Raw genomic sequence first — 17069 nt, 5'->3', positions numbered from 1 at the left:
TTATTGTAAAATATTGTGTTATATTTAATTTATTAAATTAATAAATTATTAATTTATTGATTTATGAATAATTAGGGGGTCTACATTTTTTTGTGAAGTTTGGTTTGGTATGAAGTTTAAATGCAAAAGTGTGAAGATAAAATAAGAAACCCTGTAATATGCTAATGTATTTTCCACGTTGATTGAAGGAAGGCAACATACAAGCCATTTAACCACAGAACTACTGGCTAGGAAGCTGACGCTCTACTGTATTGGCCAGTTTATAAAACGACAAACAAATAAAAACAATAAGGATTTATTGTTTTTATCAAGTGGGTATAAAGTAGAAGCATAGCATGCATAAAAATTAGGAACAGGAACTTTAGTTTAGGAAGTTTAAAAATATATACAACATTTTTTTGGTAGTTTTAAAACAAAAACAAAGCCTAACTACATGAAGAAAGCCAAAAGTTGGAAAACCTAAAACAGTTTATATATTAAACTTGGAATATAGTTGTAAAGTAGAATAGTTGTTAAATGCAATCCAAAACTAACTCAATGTAGTGTTGTTCTAAGAAACAGAATTGCTTCTGCCAGATTCTCTCTCATAGAAGCTCTTAAATCTGACTTGATAATTTTTAGAGCTGAAAATAGTCTTTCAACACTGACTTGACAAGAAGGTCTTTTAATCCTTTAAAAAAAAAAAAAAAACTCCTGCTGGAATCTCTTGTGCTCTCTTGCTGGACTTTTATCTTTCACGCATATGCAACTTTACTGTTGAACGTTCTATTTTGTCCAAGTAGGATTAAAAGTCTAATTCTTCATTTAAAGAGGATGATCCTGAGTTACCAGTGCTTAAAGCTTCATCCAGTGGTGGTGTTTCAGGTAGCAATCCCTTCATGCGAACTACTACATCATAGAGGGCCTTTTTTGCAGTATCAGTCTGGTCATCGCTCAACAAAACTCGGCTCATTGGATTAACATAAATAGTAGCTAACAAGATTTGATTATCCAGTAAGAGATTCTCTCTTTTCTTCATTGAAGGTACAATGCCACCATTGTTCAGTTCTTCAAAAAAGTCTTCTAGTTCAAGCAAATGCTTTACCATCAAATAAGTGCTTCCCCAGCATGTTGTTTGATCCAAAATGGCTCCTTTACCTGCACGTCTTTTCAAAATAGCATTTGTTTTAGGGGTCCTGGCTGCAACAGTTACTTGCCTCATTTTGCCAATTAGAGTAGCTGCATAATGATTTTTCAATCCATCTCTTATTGCAAGTTGCAGAGTATGAACAGCACAACACATATGTTGAATATTAGTATGCTTAGATGCTTCTTCAACAACGTTATCCAAAATGTCACTATTCTCTTTGCTTTCACTTTCTCCAATACTTGCAGAACTGTCTTCCCTTAATATCTGTCGGTCACATCTACTTTATTCATTTTCTCAATTGTGCTCAACATATTAGAAGCATTATCTGTCACAATACATAGAATCTGTTCCTTTTTACTTTCAAAATCTTCTAGAACATCCTCTACTACTTTCTGAAGATAGTCACTTGTGTGATGTGCCTGGGTGTCCTTTACGCCCAAAGTTAGCGTTATTGTTTTATCATTTTCATCAACAAATCTAACATTAATAGCAAAATAATTGACTCTGTGACGTGTGCATGCATCCATTTTTATGAAGACCCTTCAGACCTTTTTGTAGTTCTTCCTTTTTACATTTGGCCTCTTCAATTATAAGTTTCCTTATACTTTCTCTTTCCAGAGAAACACCAAGTTTTTTAGCCATTTCTCCATTTAGGCCTAGGCAGGCTGGTTTTGTGGTACACTATTAGTGGATAGGATAGTGGTACACTATTCTTTAATACTATTTCACTAATGTGGTTTTTAATTTTTTCTGGTGGCATTGTTATGGTAACTTTGTCAGATATAAAGAATCTTCTTAGTTATGTTTGGTCTCCAGTAGATTTCTGAACATTTTTTATCCCAGAAGTAGATGGAATATTTTCATTTATATAATTTTCATTCACAACTTCTAACATTTTAGGATGAAAACGCTGCAAGTGTCTTTTCAAATTTGATGCTCTTGTAGGTACATTTTTGGTAGACCCACGGAAACTGCCAATTTTTGCATCACATTGTTTTAGAACATCATCTTCAAGAATACATTGGCACACGTAATGTAAAGTGCGCAAAAACAGCAGACTTTATCGTGTTTGTTGACAGACTTTTTACCATTGTGAATGGATGACATGACTCCATCATATAAAAATGTACTATTTGCACCATCTGGCTTTCTAAGACGTTAACAAAAAAAGAAAAAAAAATGGCCAGTTTTAATTTTTGAGGTCTCCTATTCTCATTCCATAAAAAAACACTTACTTTATGCTTTTGATCCACTCGTCTTTCTCTTCTGTTGAGGGTGCGGAGATGCGATAGACTGTGTGGTTACCTTCTACCACTCTTCCATCAGCCTCCGTCTTGCATGCTTTGATAACTTGGTCTTTGTTGTCTGGTATAAAGAGTTCAAAACAGTTCTAAAAAGAAAAAAACAGCAGTGAGGAATTTGTATTAGACACCGAGGAAAAGCGAAGGTCCAAGATAATTACTGGACTTCTTTTCAGTAATATTTTTAAGGAATGGTAGTAGTAAAAGCAAATTCAGTCAAAAGGAACAAAATGCTTAGAATACATTAAAAGGTAACTACCTATCAGACAGATTTCCTGCACTGTTGTTTGAAATAAAAATGACTGTAATGCCAAATCGCACATAACTATAAGGGATCTGTGTAAATGATAACCCAGAACTCATTGTGTATAACGTTACCATTTCTGCCTTCTAGTTCCACTTAGCACATGCTAAGCTATATAATTAAGGTTCCAGCATCACATAAGTGTGATTACTTTCCAAAGATTCAAAAACAAACACAAGTAGCCATAACATGTGGCATTAAAGCAAGTGTGATGTAATACCTTGTAACACTAAAGCAATTCTTTACAGGGTACCACAGGAATGTTCTACAAAGTAAACCCACTCTGCTCTTCACTGCACTGCTAAGCCAACGACAAATGCACTTCTTCCAATGCATTCGCACATGAACACTTACCGGCTTCTTAGAATCCTCAACCTCCTTTATACTGAGGTTCTCCAATGGTATTATTCCACGAGGCTCCTTATCCTACAAAACAAAATGTAAAATATCATTGCAACTACAAGAATTCACAAAACATAGCCCAGTTAAGAAAAAAATATACAAAAATAAAATTATTGAAAATGACAATACATTGAATAGAAAACTATATATACCAAAGTCTTCAGGTGAAGAGGTTAAAAATAGCCCATATTTTATATACAGCTTAGGGTCATATATCCAGCTCCTTCAGGACCTATCTCCTTTCTGGACATCAGCAACAACATAAAGCCAGGCCAAACCACAGATACGCTCCATTTCTTAAAATGAATAAAACTCTACCGATGTCTACAGACAAGAACTTCCCACCTATTTTATAGCTCCTGCTTTATTGATTTTTTCCCAATTTCCCAATTAGGAAAGTCATAGAGGATAGGAAAATAGAAGGCAACGATACAAACACATATGTTGTCTTTAACCCCCCCTAGCGGTAATCCCGAGTGTGACTCGGGGTGGCTTTTACATGCAAAAAGCAGGAATCCCGAGTCACACTCAGGGTAACTTTAGGAGCCCCCCTTACCTTTACCCTGCGCTCCAGTGGCGATCGGATGGTCCTGCTGTGATGCTGAGGCGCCGGTCCGTCGGGGGTGTGGCCGGGCGGGAAATTTAAAAGCAGATTACTGAGTAATCTGCTTTTAAAAACCACGCGGGTCCTGGCCACGCCGTTGCCCGCATCAGCAGTGAGATGCCAAGCACAATGCATGACTTCTGCATTGTGCTTCACATCTCACTGCAGATGCCAGCAGCAATAGCAAATTCCGGGGGTGCAGAGCAGCAGCAGTGTCCGTGTGAGGCAGGGCGGGACATCCCCACTCACATCACCCGGGAGGATGAGTCATCTTCCGGGTGATGCATTGGGGGGTGTGTCTGGGAGGGAAATTTAAAAGCAGATTACAATGTAACAAAAACACCACACAACATGAAATAAAAATAAAAGTACATTTTTAATTTTATATTTTATTTTTAGATTACATTTTTGTTTCATTATTTAAAAAAATGTATAATTATGTATTATATTATAATTTATGATTATATTATAATAAATAAATATAATTATCATACCCGGGAGTTAATCCTAAGAATTACAGGCCCACAATATAAACAAAATTTTCAATGCAAAAAAAATAGGATCACTTTTTGCATCAAAAAACTGACAGAATTAGAATGCTAGGGGGGTTAAGATAGGTTAAAATAAGGAAAAATAAAAAAGGTGGTAGAAAGAGAAAGGGATAACTGGAAATCAGAATCAGAAGAGAATAGAATAGAGAAGAAAATAGGACCAAGGGTAAAAACAAAATGGGGTCATAAAATATATTATAACTCAAAAGTTAATACTACAAGGTTTCCTGGTATTCAATATGAAAAGTAAAAGGGAGGTATTATAGATCAATTGAAACTAATTTTCCCCTCTAATGGGGGCATCTATTCATTCAATTATTTGAAATGGTTGAATATGTTACATTTTAAACTAAGCACAAAATTAAAGCGTTTGCCACACTGGTGTCATTGCTCTTCCTAATGTCCCCTGTTCTAAATGACCAAGTCCAATCAAAATATAGAGAGGAGGGGCCTCAGAACTTGTAGCATGCTGTTGTGTTAACATCTTTAATGTTTTATTCAATAAAAAGCGGTAGTGGTGCAGCTTAGCCTATAACTGCTGCCTTTAACTTCTGCCACTTGAGGGGGTTTGAAGGAGTGACAAACTGTAACTGTAGTTAGGAAAAAACACTAACCAAAGTGGAGTTTGACTTTAGAACAGCTAACAAGTTTTCTGAATTGCATTACAAGCTTGACCGATGTTAAATGTTTCCTTAGGTTTCCCTTTATTCTTAACGTTATTTAGTTTGCCTAAAGGTAGAAATATGGTAAGATATTTTGAAAGGATTGCTTAAACGTGTACAGTATGTATATATTTCTTGTCACTTTACTTAGAGAGGAAGTTTCCATATACTAAGCAGAAAGCATCATTAAAGAATCCTCATGTCAACAAAGATGAAAACACCACTATCACATGTTTTGCACCTAGGAAAGGTGAAAATTGCCCATACATCGTTATCCCACTAGCATTATTAATAATCTGGAGTGCTATAATCTGGGATTTGTCAAAGATTCTCACTTGAAGCATCATCCTGGCCTGTGAGCAGATATATACTTGTCTGTGTTATGAAAAGTAAGCCTCTAGTTACTTCAAGTGGAAAGGAACAACACCACCAATTGGACCAGGACCCTATAAAAGGCTGTTTTATGTGGTTTACAGTCTTATGTTGTATGTAACTTGCTGTTCTGAACACTTCTTTTACAAAGAGTTTAGAATATCATAGCTTTCAGTCAATCTCTAGGGCGGCTTGTGGACCAGTTACTCTTGAGGCACTTCATTCATGCTCTGTTTTCAAATATATATTGTGAGCTGCCTAAGGTGCTCAAGCAGGGGAACGCAAGGCAATGAGCAGTATAACAGGCAAAAGGGTAGAGTGAAAGCTTTGAGACGTCTGTCTGTCTTTATTAGCAAGTTGCCCCAAATGAACAAACAAAACAAACTTTAGTTGTCTGGCTCCTGACTAACTCAATAGTTAAGCCGTAACTGGTCTAATCAAAGAAAGTACAAATTAAAGCCCAAAAAGTAAAATTGGGGCAACTCACAGTCTTTGTGAACTTCCCTTGGCAACAGTCTTTTTTTCTGCTGCCTACTGCATACAAAGCTCTCTGAACAGTAAACCTTGTCAGCTAGATAGTGCACCTGAGCTCAGGCTCCACAGGCAGAAAGAAACCTGGACAAGAACCCCTCCCATATCTTCCCTAAACTAGGGAAAACTAACCAAACTTTTCTGGAGGTGTTTAACAAATGAAACGCCTGAATGTGGGTGCAATGTAAACAATTTTAATTATATACATAATTATATCACATACATACATACATACACACACAAAACATCAGACTTAGAAACTGAATACTATTACCGTTGTGTATTCAAAATAGTACAGACAGTTGTCAGTCAGAATAAACCATCGCCTTTTCCAGGTTTTAACACGACCTCCTAAAAAGAAAACAGAAAGGGTAAATGACACTTTTGGGTAAAAAGACCTGAAGTGTGCAAATTAGTAGTAAAGAAACACAGAAGCTTAGGTTATGTAGCAAATAAAATTAGCTAGCAAAAAGGTACATGCAATAGTAAAGAGGTTCCACATTAAAAGAGACATGCATTTGTACAGGGATAAAATGGATGAACTTTATAAAGGCAGGTAAAATGTGTTTAATCGAATTCCCTACATGAGTAGCCATTTGCTAACAAGTAGCTGACAGTGAGCAGCTGCAGACTCTCAATCCTGGCTGTTACTGATTGCTGAGGTCCTTACCGATGATTAAGAAATATAATTAGAGTGGTTCCTGACCACAATGTACACTTTCACATGGTGATTACATGCAGACTAGAAAAAGGTCTTCAGTATGCAAGCTAAACACCGACGCCTTCAGGCTGATGCTATTCAAGCAGTGTAACTGCTGTATATGGATGCATTACTTAAAATACTAGATATAAAAACCTGAAAAGCAATTGTTTTAAAACAGACCTATGCAGTTTTAGAATATAATGAAACAGAACATGTTGGTCAAATGGTTTGAAAGGTAGGCCTTTAAAATGACCAGTTAAAATATTTAAAAGATTTTGACAGCGTAATTCTAATAGCTATTTCTGCTCCTCAGGATTCATTAGTGTGACAGGTACCTACCAGAAAAAAATGCAGTTTCCATAATGTATATGCTATAGCAGACAATTGTCAGGGAAGGCATACTGTATTCTGAATGATTCAAGTGACATGCCTCTTGACAGAAATAATTGAAAAAGTCATATATGAGCTGTGTTTGTAAAAATAAAATTGAATTAAAACTATTAGAAATGTTTGTTAGCCCAGCAATATAATCTATACAGTACACCAGTGAAGAAATGGCCACAATATAACCAATGTAATAGGTGTGGTTCTTAACAGGTAATGCCACTTATGTGGTATAAAATTTTAGACCATTGAAACCTGTTAGCGTGCATGACTAGGTTTGTAAACCAGAGAAAATAAAAATATATATTGTATAAGTCAGAATTCCCTCCATATGTAGGATATGCAAAAGAAAAATTGCACAGAATATCATCAGCAAGAACCCACCAAGGAAAAGCAGCAATCCGATCAGCACCCACACAGTTAACGTACATACCTCCTGCAGGGCGAAGAGAAAAGAGGCATTCCGAATGAAGAAAACATACAATTAAAGAAGAAAAGCATATTTTAAAAATAAAGAAAAGCATATTTTAAAAATATGAACATTATGCAAGAACACACACTGAGCTTGACTAAGTATCTGATCATATGCTGAAGTTTATGATTACAATATTTTCAATCATATTAAAAAGCTGAAAGGGGAGTTCACAAGTACATAAATGCTCTTAGGAGTTGGTGCAGTTTGAAAAGTATGAAAAAAGCATTTTATTACTTGCCCCAGGTTTTATACTGTTCAGTGCTCCACTCAGTACATATCTATCTAAGTTGTCATAGGCAATGAAAAAAAATTTTTCTTCATTTACAATTCTTGAGCAATCATTTTGTGTCATAATGCCCATTAATTGCATTGGCATGCACAAATAAGTGTTGATATTATTTATTACATAGCTTAAATATTGATTGTTAAAGTCAGTAAATGCAAAAAGCTTAGTGAATTGAGCTTTCAGTAATTTACAGAGTGATGAGATTCCCCTAAAGGGTGTTGGTAGGTTGCAAATAGAAAATATTGTTTTCATTCTTGTCGATTCGGTATAAGTCAGTCCCATTCCTCTATACACTCTTCCTTCATTCATGGCACCACACTTCAAGACAGAATTACATTCAGAAGGTCTTACACTCCATGACTTGTTTATTAAGCTCCTCTAAATATTGGTTAAAGTGCTTTTAATTGCATAAAGTATGCGGTGGCATCTCTTTCAGTGTTTGTTTGTTTCACCTGGCACCATCCATGTTGCATTCCCAGCTTTAGAAAGCGAATGCTTGTCAAACAGGCAATAGTAAATGATCATCTGAATGTAGGATGAAATTATTTGAGGAGATTTTTTTTCCTTTAACCCCCCTAGCGGTATTCCCGAGTGTGGGTGGATTTTACCTGCAAATAGCGGTAATCCCGAGTCACACTCAGGGTTGCTTAAAACTTAAAAAAAAAACCAAAAAAAAAAAAAACACTTACCTTGCTCTGTCAGCGTCCCCCGGCGACCTGCTGGTCCCTGTCATGGGGACACGCCCTCCTTCAGCCGCCGAATGCAGAGATGATCTCCGGGGTTTCCCGGTGACGTCGGTGCATGCGGGAGGATTGGCGTGAAATTCAAAAAATTTTGTATTGGATTCAATAAATTTATTTAGTCAAATACAAAGAAATCCTTATATAATATATATATATATATATATATATATATATATATTTATATAACACGCCTCTGTACAGTTATAACATGCTTCTCTTTTTTTTTTAACAGATTTTTTGTGTTTTTTTTTTTTATTTAAAGTTTATTATTACATTTATTATTACATTAAATATTGGACACATTTTGGTGAGTTATGCCTAAGAATTATAGCCTACAATGTAAAATAAATTTCCAAGCACAAAAAAGTTACGCTTTTTGCATGGAAATACGGAGATAATTAGAATTAGAGAGGGGTTAAAATCAATTAATTCAACAAAACGCCAGAGATTTTGTTAAACTTAATTTTCCAATAGTATGGGTTATTCCCAATGGTTAAACCACCCACTTAGTGTAATCAGTTTTTGAAATGAAAGATTTTTACCTTCAAAAGCTTTTTATAAAGCAATAAAAAGGTAAAAAGCCCTAAGGAAAGCTGGCATTATAAAAGAAGAGGTCTCACAACACAAACTGTGTCATGCAAATTTCTAATAGATTCTTACATTGATAAAGTCCTTCACTGTAAAGTCATGTAAAAAAATAAGTAATGGAAATGGTTAACCCATTCAGCCCAGTAAATATTTCAACCCCCAGAGCTGACTGAGCAGTTGCTAAAAGAAGTGCATGCAGCTACAATCCGAGAGAATATGGCAATTTAACCTGCATGGAAATGCCAGGAAATAGGTTAAAATTTGAGTGGTCCTAGTAGCAGAAGACTATATACCAAGGTATGGCAATTTGGTGCTGCTTTACAGAATTAGGGCCTTGGCAGTTTTGAGTCCTTGGCCCTGATTTATGAAAGCTCTCCAAGGCCGGAGAGAATACACTTTCAGAAGTGAACTGGGTGATCCAGAAAACATTGAATGGATTTTTAAAAATCCTTTTCTATTTGGTACCGTGTTTCCCCGATGATAAGGCATCCCCCATCAATAAAGCCACCCCCCGATTTTTGCAATTAAAATAAAGCACCCCCCGCAAATAAGACATCCTCCGATACCTGATACTGTGTGCCTCTGTGTGACTTAGTCTTCTTCATGGAAAAATAAGACATCCCCCTGAAAATAAGACCTAGGGCATATTTTGGCATTTCAAAAAATATAAGACAGTGCCTTATTATAGGGGAAACAGGGTAGCAAATGTTTTGAATCCTGGACCAGATCCATTCCAGGTTTGCTGGATCACCCAGTTCACTTCTGAAAGTGTATTCTCTCCAGCCTTAGAGAGCTTTCATAAATCAGGGTCATTAAGTCAACTATTAAGTCTGCAATACATCAGTGGGTTTGATGATAATGAGGCCATCTGTACAGAAGTTAAGAAATAGATCTTTCAGCATAATATTGATGTAAAACACAGTATAAAATCTACCAAGGAAACACTAAAAAGAAATTGGAGGCTATTATTATTATTAATATTACTACACAGTATTTAGGCTATATATTGACCTAGTCACATTCCTAGTCAAAAACCCACAAAACACTCTGCGCAACTGAAGAAATGTTTAATTTAAAGTTTAAAGAAGGTCACAAATGTTAAAATGTGTTGCGAGACTGCAGAGCATTTATACAAAACACATCAAGCAGTACTTTGTGCTAAAGAGGGTAATACCAACTTTGGAGGTTTCGGGGTGAACATTATCACAATATGCTATTACATATATTGATATTTTTCTAGAATAAATGATTTTAAAGGAGAATCTTATTTAGGTATGTTCAGATATGTTGATAATGTTATAACCATCATTTTGCTACATAATGTCAATAATACTGCATAGCGTTTTGCAAAATCTTTGGTCAATAAAGCGTACCTTAACTCAGAAATTTCACTAAACATAAAAGTTTAGTAAATAAATGGGAGCGCAAAGCCTCCCAGGATACTTACGTCAAGCATCCCGGGAGGCTCTTGGGTGCTCCTTCCGCGCATGCCCAAGCATCTGGGGCATGTGCAAAAGGAGCCTTTTCGTGGAAAAAAAAATTTGCATGTGCAGTGAGATCGGCAATTTTTTTTTTCCAACCTACGTCACCTGATCTCACACCTGGGTCAGGTCACATAGGACAAAGAACAGCAAGATAAGACGAAGAGCGGAGCGTAGGCTCATGGACAGATGCTGGGATGATGTGGGACCCGATGGATTGAAGACCATTTTTATTTTGTTTTTTGCACTTTTGGCTTTAGTTACTCTTTAATTGTCCTTCAGAAAAGATTAGATTCTAATGTCCATACCAGTGTTATAGTTTTAACTTTGTAACACAATTAAGGGCCATTTTTTGTTTGAAGAAAACTCACCAAGCTTCAGAAGCCAACCCTCACGGTCAGGGTTGAAAAAAGTGTGTGTGAGGTCATTTCCATCATCCTCTGGAATCTTGAAGGGCTCATTCTTTATACTGTCATACAAATTCTGAGGAAAGAGAAAAAAAATCACTTTACTTCATGTATTTCAGTAAGGAAAACTTTAGTATGAGTTTAGTGCTAAGCTAAAAAACTAACTGTAGTGTCATCAGTAAATTAGTGCCAGCAAACGCATTGTTTACAGAACTTTTTAGCACCTTAAAAACCCTGAAAGTCACTGAGCTATATGGGTAAACCGGCTGGAACACCTCCAGGCAGCATCTAAAAATTACTAATAACTGCAAAGTAATACATCAAACAGAAGAGAGCCAAGTGTAAACAGAGAAAGTTATTAAAAAGATAAACTTTTGTTTCAGGGGCAGAGCCAACAACGGCGGCCGCATTTTAATCTTGTTCTGTCCTCCTGCCACTAAAACTCACCCAGTACAGTTGCTTTCGGGGAGATACAGAACACCAACCACTGCAGCAGAATCCTCTCTCTTCCCAGAAACAGTGACTATCGGCGGAGTGCATAGCGAGATTCTTGCTCAAAGTCAGTTCTTATTTTCTGGTGTGGGTGTGCGATGGCCATCTTGGCCGGAGCACTAAACTTACCAGCCAGCTTCCTACAATTCCTTCCTGGAAAAAGCAGGCTGCAGCAATACCCTCTTTGCTCCTACTACCTAACTGTGGGTATTTCTGCATTGAAAGCAGGACAGGATCTGTCTCTGGGTCAGTGGAATCGTTTAATTCTTCCCTGCCTACAATCCTCTGGTATATTACCCAGTTCTAGCATGGTCTTAGCTACTTCTACCTCTGACCTCACAAAACCTCTCTCAACCTACCTCCTCTCTGCTTCCTTGAATACAGCCTTGGTGTTACAGATTTTGGCACTATCGTGAGAAAATTGATTCAAGTGTTCAGGATACGATACACACGATCAGCGCATACATAGGGGACAGAGTGGTTACTTTACTTACATACTTACATAGTTAGGTTGAAAAACGACATAAGTCCATCAAGTTCAACCACTAGGGAAATAAACATATCCCTGATATAAAACCCAAAAAGACATAGTTGGTCCAGAGGAAGACAAAAAAACCCTGGTACAATTTGCTTCAACAGGGGAAAAAATTCTATCCCGATTCCATTCATTCATCGGATGTTCCCTGGATCAACAATCTCTGTTATCTTTACTTTAAAACCTTACTACCCAGGTATATTCTGTGCTTCTAGAAAAGCATCCAGCTAATTTTTAAAGCAATCTATACTAGTTGCTGAAACAACTATCATATCCCTCCTTAAATGTCTCTTCTCAAAGGAGAATAGATTCAGTTCAGCTAATCTCTCCTTGTAGCCGAGTTCCTCTATTCCTTTTATTAGTTTAGTTGCCATTCTCTGCACTCTCTCCAATTCAACAATGTCCTTTTTGTGAACTGGTGCCCAAAAGTTGACTGCATATTCCAGATGTGGTCTGACCAATGCTTTGTACAGGGTCAGGATTATGTCTCTTTTTTTGCAGTCTAATACTCTTTTAATACAAGAAAGTACTTGAAGGGTTAACTATGACTATATAAGCTAATTAATGTTAATATTAATGTTAAATATACTTGTAGTATATGCTGGTTGTATTTTTATTTCTGTCTACTCTGTAACCAGATGACAAAAGCTTTTTGAAGTACAATGTATGCCTTGCAATGTATCAAGTGACACTATAAATGGCTAAAACGTAAATAGCTGTATGTAAATTACATAACCCCCACTGTATAAAAAGACCACCTTGACAAGTAAAGATCAGAGACTATTCCCAAGACCATACTGTGTGCGTGTGCTTTTTGGATATCTCTCCAGACGTCTGTCTCTCTGGTGAAGAAGTCAGGGTGCATTCGAGGAACTAGAAGTAGAAGCAAATCCTTTCAGTACTTTACTAGCTTATGGTATGATTATACTACTTATGGTATGATCTACCATAACCCCCAGATCTTTTTCCATTTCTGACTCCCCCAAATGTATTCCCCCTAGACAGTATGAAGCATGCATATTGTTAGCCCCCAAGTGCATAACTTACATTTATCTATATTAAATGTCAATTGCCACTTGGCTGCCCAATCAAACAGTACATCCAGGTCTGCTTGTAGATTATAGACATCCTGTATGGACCTAATTCCATTACATAGTTTAGTGTCATCTGCAAACAGATATACAACTCCTCACAAATTGCAGGCTGCGCTTGTGTATTTCACACAGAGATTCTTTCTCTGCACCAGTTTCTATGATAAAACGATAATCTGACCATTTCATCAAGAGCTAATGATTACACTCACTTTTTTTAAGAGCCAGTTCTGCAAGGAATATATAAGTATATTGCATGTTCTACTCCTAGCAATGTGGGCAAACAACAAACCTAAGGGAGCAGCATGCTCCACTGATCATGATGCTACCTCTAATGCTCCTTCACACTAAAAGGACATAATCCATTTCTCACATCCATAGAAATGCCCACTACAAATCCAGCGTTACTAGGATCTCAACTTCCTTTTACTTCCAAAGCTCAGGAAGTTTCAAAACTGCTACCTCACATCGACAAAAAAATTGATGCGCTACAATCTTTGATTGACTCAGCACTTCAACAAACTGCTAATAACACATCTCATGTGGAAGAGCTGGAGCAAGGAGTTAGTGATCTGGAAGACCAATTACTAGCAAATCAATCTACCATTTCTGTACAAACAACCCAACTGTCATCCCTGGCAGAAAAATATGAACACCTGGAGAACTACAATCAACGTTTCAATTTGCACTGGGAATTCTGGAAAACCTTAAGTAACCAGACCTACTAAGATTTATAACAGTGGATCTCATGAAGGCTCTTCACCTGGATCCACTCCCTCCATGGATGGTGGAACATGTGCATTGTATTGGTCTGGAGAAACTTACAACCAACCCCAGACCACATGCAGCAAAAGTCTTTCATTTTCTGGATAAGGAACTTATTCTTTCCAATTACAAGAAATCAGGATCCCTGCAAGTTAATGACTGTAAAATCCTTATATTTCAAGATTTCTCAGCAGCTGTAACCCAACAAAGGATGGCATTATCTCCTGCTTGTAAATTCCTCATCGACCAGAAGATTTGATTTGCATTATTGTATCCGGCTAAGCTGAAAGTCACACTCAACAGTACCAGTGTGATCTTGGAAGATATGGATTCAGCCTTATCTCACCTACAAGAACTGTTATCGTCACAATCATCAAATGCTGCAGCGGGACCACGATCGTTCTTGCCTAATTTACCAACAAGAGTAGACTGCACTATATTCTTTATTACAAGTAAAAATGTTTTTTGCACTTTGTTTTGTAACAGAGCTATCCCATAGCTATTACCTGCTGATAGTTTATCATTTTTCCTACTGTTACCATGGTTAAATTAGCCTTAAGGCTTGATCATTATCCGGCATTGAAATGGTTACATTGCTAATGTTGCTATTATTTTTATTGTGCGATTATTGGTTTACAAAAAAACGGTTAACAGTTTATAATGATCTAAGAATCTTTTGCATACACTTTTACTGTAATTTTTGTTCTTTTTCAATGTTAAAAAAACAGGGTTTCCTTACAGTACACTCAAGGGGCTTTATGAGCTTCCAGTTGCATGGATGGGTGGGGTAGCCTGGGACAACACATAATTGGTCCACCAAAACATTCATCACTACAATTTTTAAAGATCTAGGATGACCACTTACTTCCAAAATGTCATTAAATGGTCTTCAGATTGTTACGAGAGAGCTAAAATTGGAGTCCTGGAACGTAGGATGTCCTAATTACCCTATCAAATTTCGCAAAGTACCTACTCTATTACGCTCCCTTCATCCAAATATCATCTTTCCACAAGAAACGCATTTAAAAAAAGGGTGACAACCTTCATCTCCCGGGGTCCGGGGTGGGGGAATTGATTACTTTAAACTATGCCAAAAAGAAAAGAGGAGTAGCCATAGTTTTCAACAGAGCTCCAACCTACAAAATGCTATATACACAGGTGGACCCAGGCTCACGCTGCATTTTAAAGAATACAAGGCACCACCTATTCACTGCTTAACCTTTACACCCCAAAGGGGCCCAACACCCAATTTTATAAACAGATTGTGGAATTACTTTTATCAGGGGTTATACAAACTTGGTTGTTGGGGGGTGATTTAAATATTGCACCTGATCCCAGTGAAGATAGACCAGAAAAGCACATAACTTCCAACCCATTTGTCCTACAAAATTACTCTATCACTCTTGGACCCTTGGAGAACGAGAAACCCTACAGATGGGATTATTTCTGTTGGGTCCAATGTTCACAAGACCTTCTCAAGAATTGATTTTTTCTTAACGAGGGATACCCTTTTACAAAAAAATTCCACAGTACTATTCCATCCCATTTTTTATCTGACTATGCTCCTGTTCCTTTGAAGATAATTTTATCACATCAGGTGACACAAACTTCGAGGTGGCACTTCCCAACATATCTAATGTCCTTACCAAATTTTCAATCCTTTTTAATCACAATCACTAATTTCCAAGATAATAACATACAACAATGGGACAATCCAATTTTACTTTGGGAAACAGGTAAAGCGGTTATGCGTGGACAGATTTCTTCTTATCTGAGGTGTCGAGTGCGGACAGGAAATTATGTAATTCATTTTATAGCAAAGCTGCTACCGCTTTCCAAATGACATTACCAGATGTGCCTGGCTACAGGCAGCAATGATTCTGGATAATCATCTACATACTAAAGCCCTATTTAAAGCCCATCATATAAAGTATAAATTTTATAGATGGGAAAACAAGACTGTCTCTCTTGGCTAATCTGGCATCACTTCAAAATCCAAAACGCTCCATTCTTACATTACGTAACCCAACTGGTCGCAAAGGTTTCCCCAAGAGGAAAATAACCATATTATGGAAAACAACTACACACAAATTTACTCTGCACCTTCCCCTGATATGTCAGACATAGAAATTTTCTTTTTGAAAGCAAAATCACCGGCACTATCAGTGTTCCAGCTTGAACAATTGAACGCTCCCATATGGAGTGAGGAAAAAGCTAAAGCTATAAAATCCCTCCTATTAGGGAAAACACCAGATCCTGATGGGCTGCCAGCAGAATTCTTCAAACCACTAGAAACATAATTTACCCATTATTGTTGAAAATTTATACTGGTATATTGGAGAATGAAATCTCTTTCCAGTCATTCACCACAGCCCTTAAAACCACTTCCCAAACCCTAGAAAGACACGGAGAATCCTTTTTCCTATAGGCCAATAGCCTTACTTATTATAGATTACAAAATAATAGCAAAAATCGTGGCAAGCAGGCTACAACCTATGATGCCAAACCTGTTAACTAACCACCAGTTGGGATTTTTAACGTAAACGGCATAACTCAATAGGCATAAGGACAACCAAAGCGATGACTACACCTCCATATAACAAAAAACATGTACTATTAAGTCATGACGCGAAGAAAGCGTTTAATAAAATACTTTGGCCGTACTTACATTTTCTATTAGAACATAGACAATTTGGCACTTACATAAAATTTCAATACAACTACCCCACCACCCATCCAAAAATAAATACTCAACTTTCCCAGCCTATAACTAAGAATAGTAGTACGAGACAGGGTTGCCCCCTATCGCCACTACTATTTGACTTTGCTCTAGATCCTTTGTTGAGCCTATTAGAGGAGGTCACCAGATTATCTGGTATAAAAATTGGCTCAATCAAACCCAAAATATCCACATTCACTGATGATCCACTTATTTATTGCAAATACAATTGATTCTCTTCCTTTTATTATGAATACTTTCCAAATGTTTCAAAAACTATCAAGTTACACAATAAATTTTGAAAAGTCGGTAGCCTTGTATTTATTTCCCTTGCTCTGCCAGGCCTTTACAGCAGTGGCTTTCAGTTGCTGTTTGTTTGTGGGCCTTTCTGTCCGAAGTTTAGTCCTCAACAAGTGAAATGCATGCTCAATTGGGTTCAGATCAGGTGACCGACTTGGCCATTTAAGAATATTCCATTTCTTTGCTTTAATAAACTCCTGGGTTACTTTGGTTGTATGTTTTGGAACATTGTCCATCTGTATTA

General features: G+C 37.0%; 1 protein-coding gene across 1 annotated transcript in view; it reads right to left on the bottom strand.

Annotated features, from left to right (window-relative positions):
- LOC140333350 (cytohesin-1) overlaps window positions 1-17069 on the bottom strand; it is a 42690-nt gene that overhangs the window by 4188 nt on the left and 21433 nt on the right. Inside the window, exons 9-12 of the mRNA XM_072414961.1 lie at window positions 10888-10999; window positions 6131-6207; window positions 3089-3160; window positions 2365-2519 (exon numbers count right to left, since the gene is read on the bottom strand). Of these exons, the coding sequence (XP_072271062.1) occupies window positions 2365-2519; window positions 3089-3160; window positions 6131-6207; window positions 10888-10999 (416 nt within the window). The remainder of the gene's footprint in view (window positions 1-2364; window positions 2520-3088; window positions 3161-6130; window positions 6208-10887; window positions 11000-17069) is intronic.

This window comes from Pyxicephalus adspersus, chromosome 6 (genome assembly GCF_032062135.1).
Source record: "Pyxicephalus adspersus chromosome 6, UCB_Pads_2.0, whole genome shotgun sequence".
NCBI classification, from domain to species: domain Eukaryota; kingdom Metazoa; phylum Chordata; class Amphibia; order Anura; family Pyxicephalidae; genus Pyxicephalus; species Pyxicephalus adspersus.
This window is presented reverse-complemented; position numbering and strand designations above follow the sequence as displayed.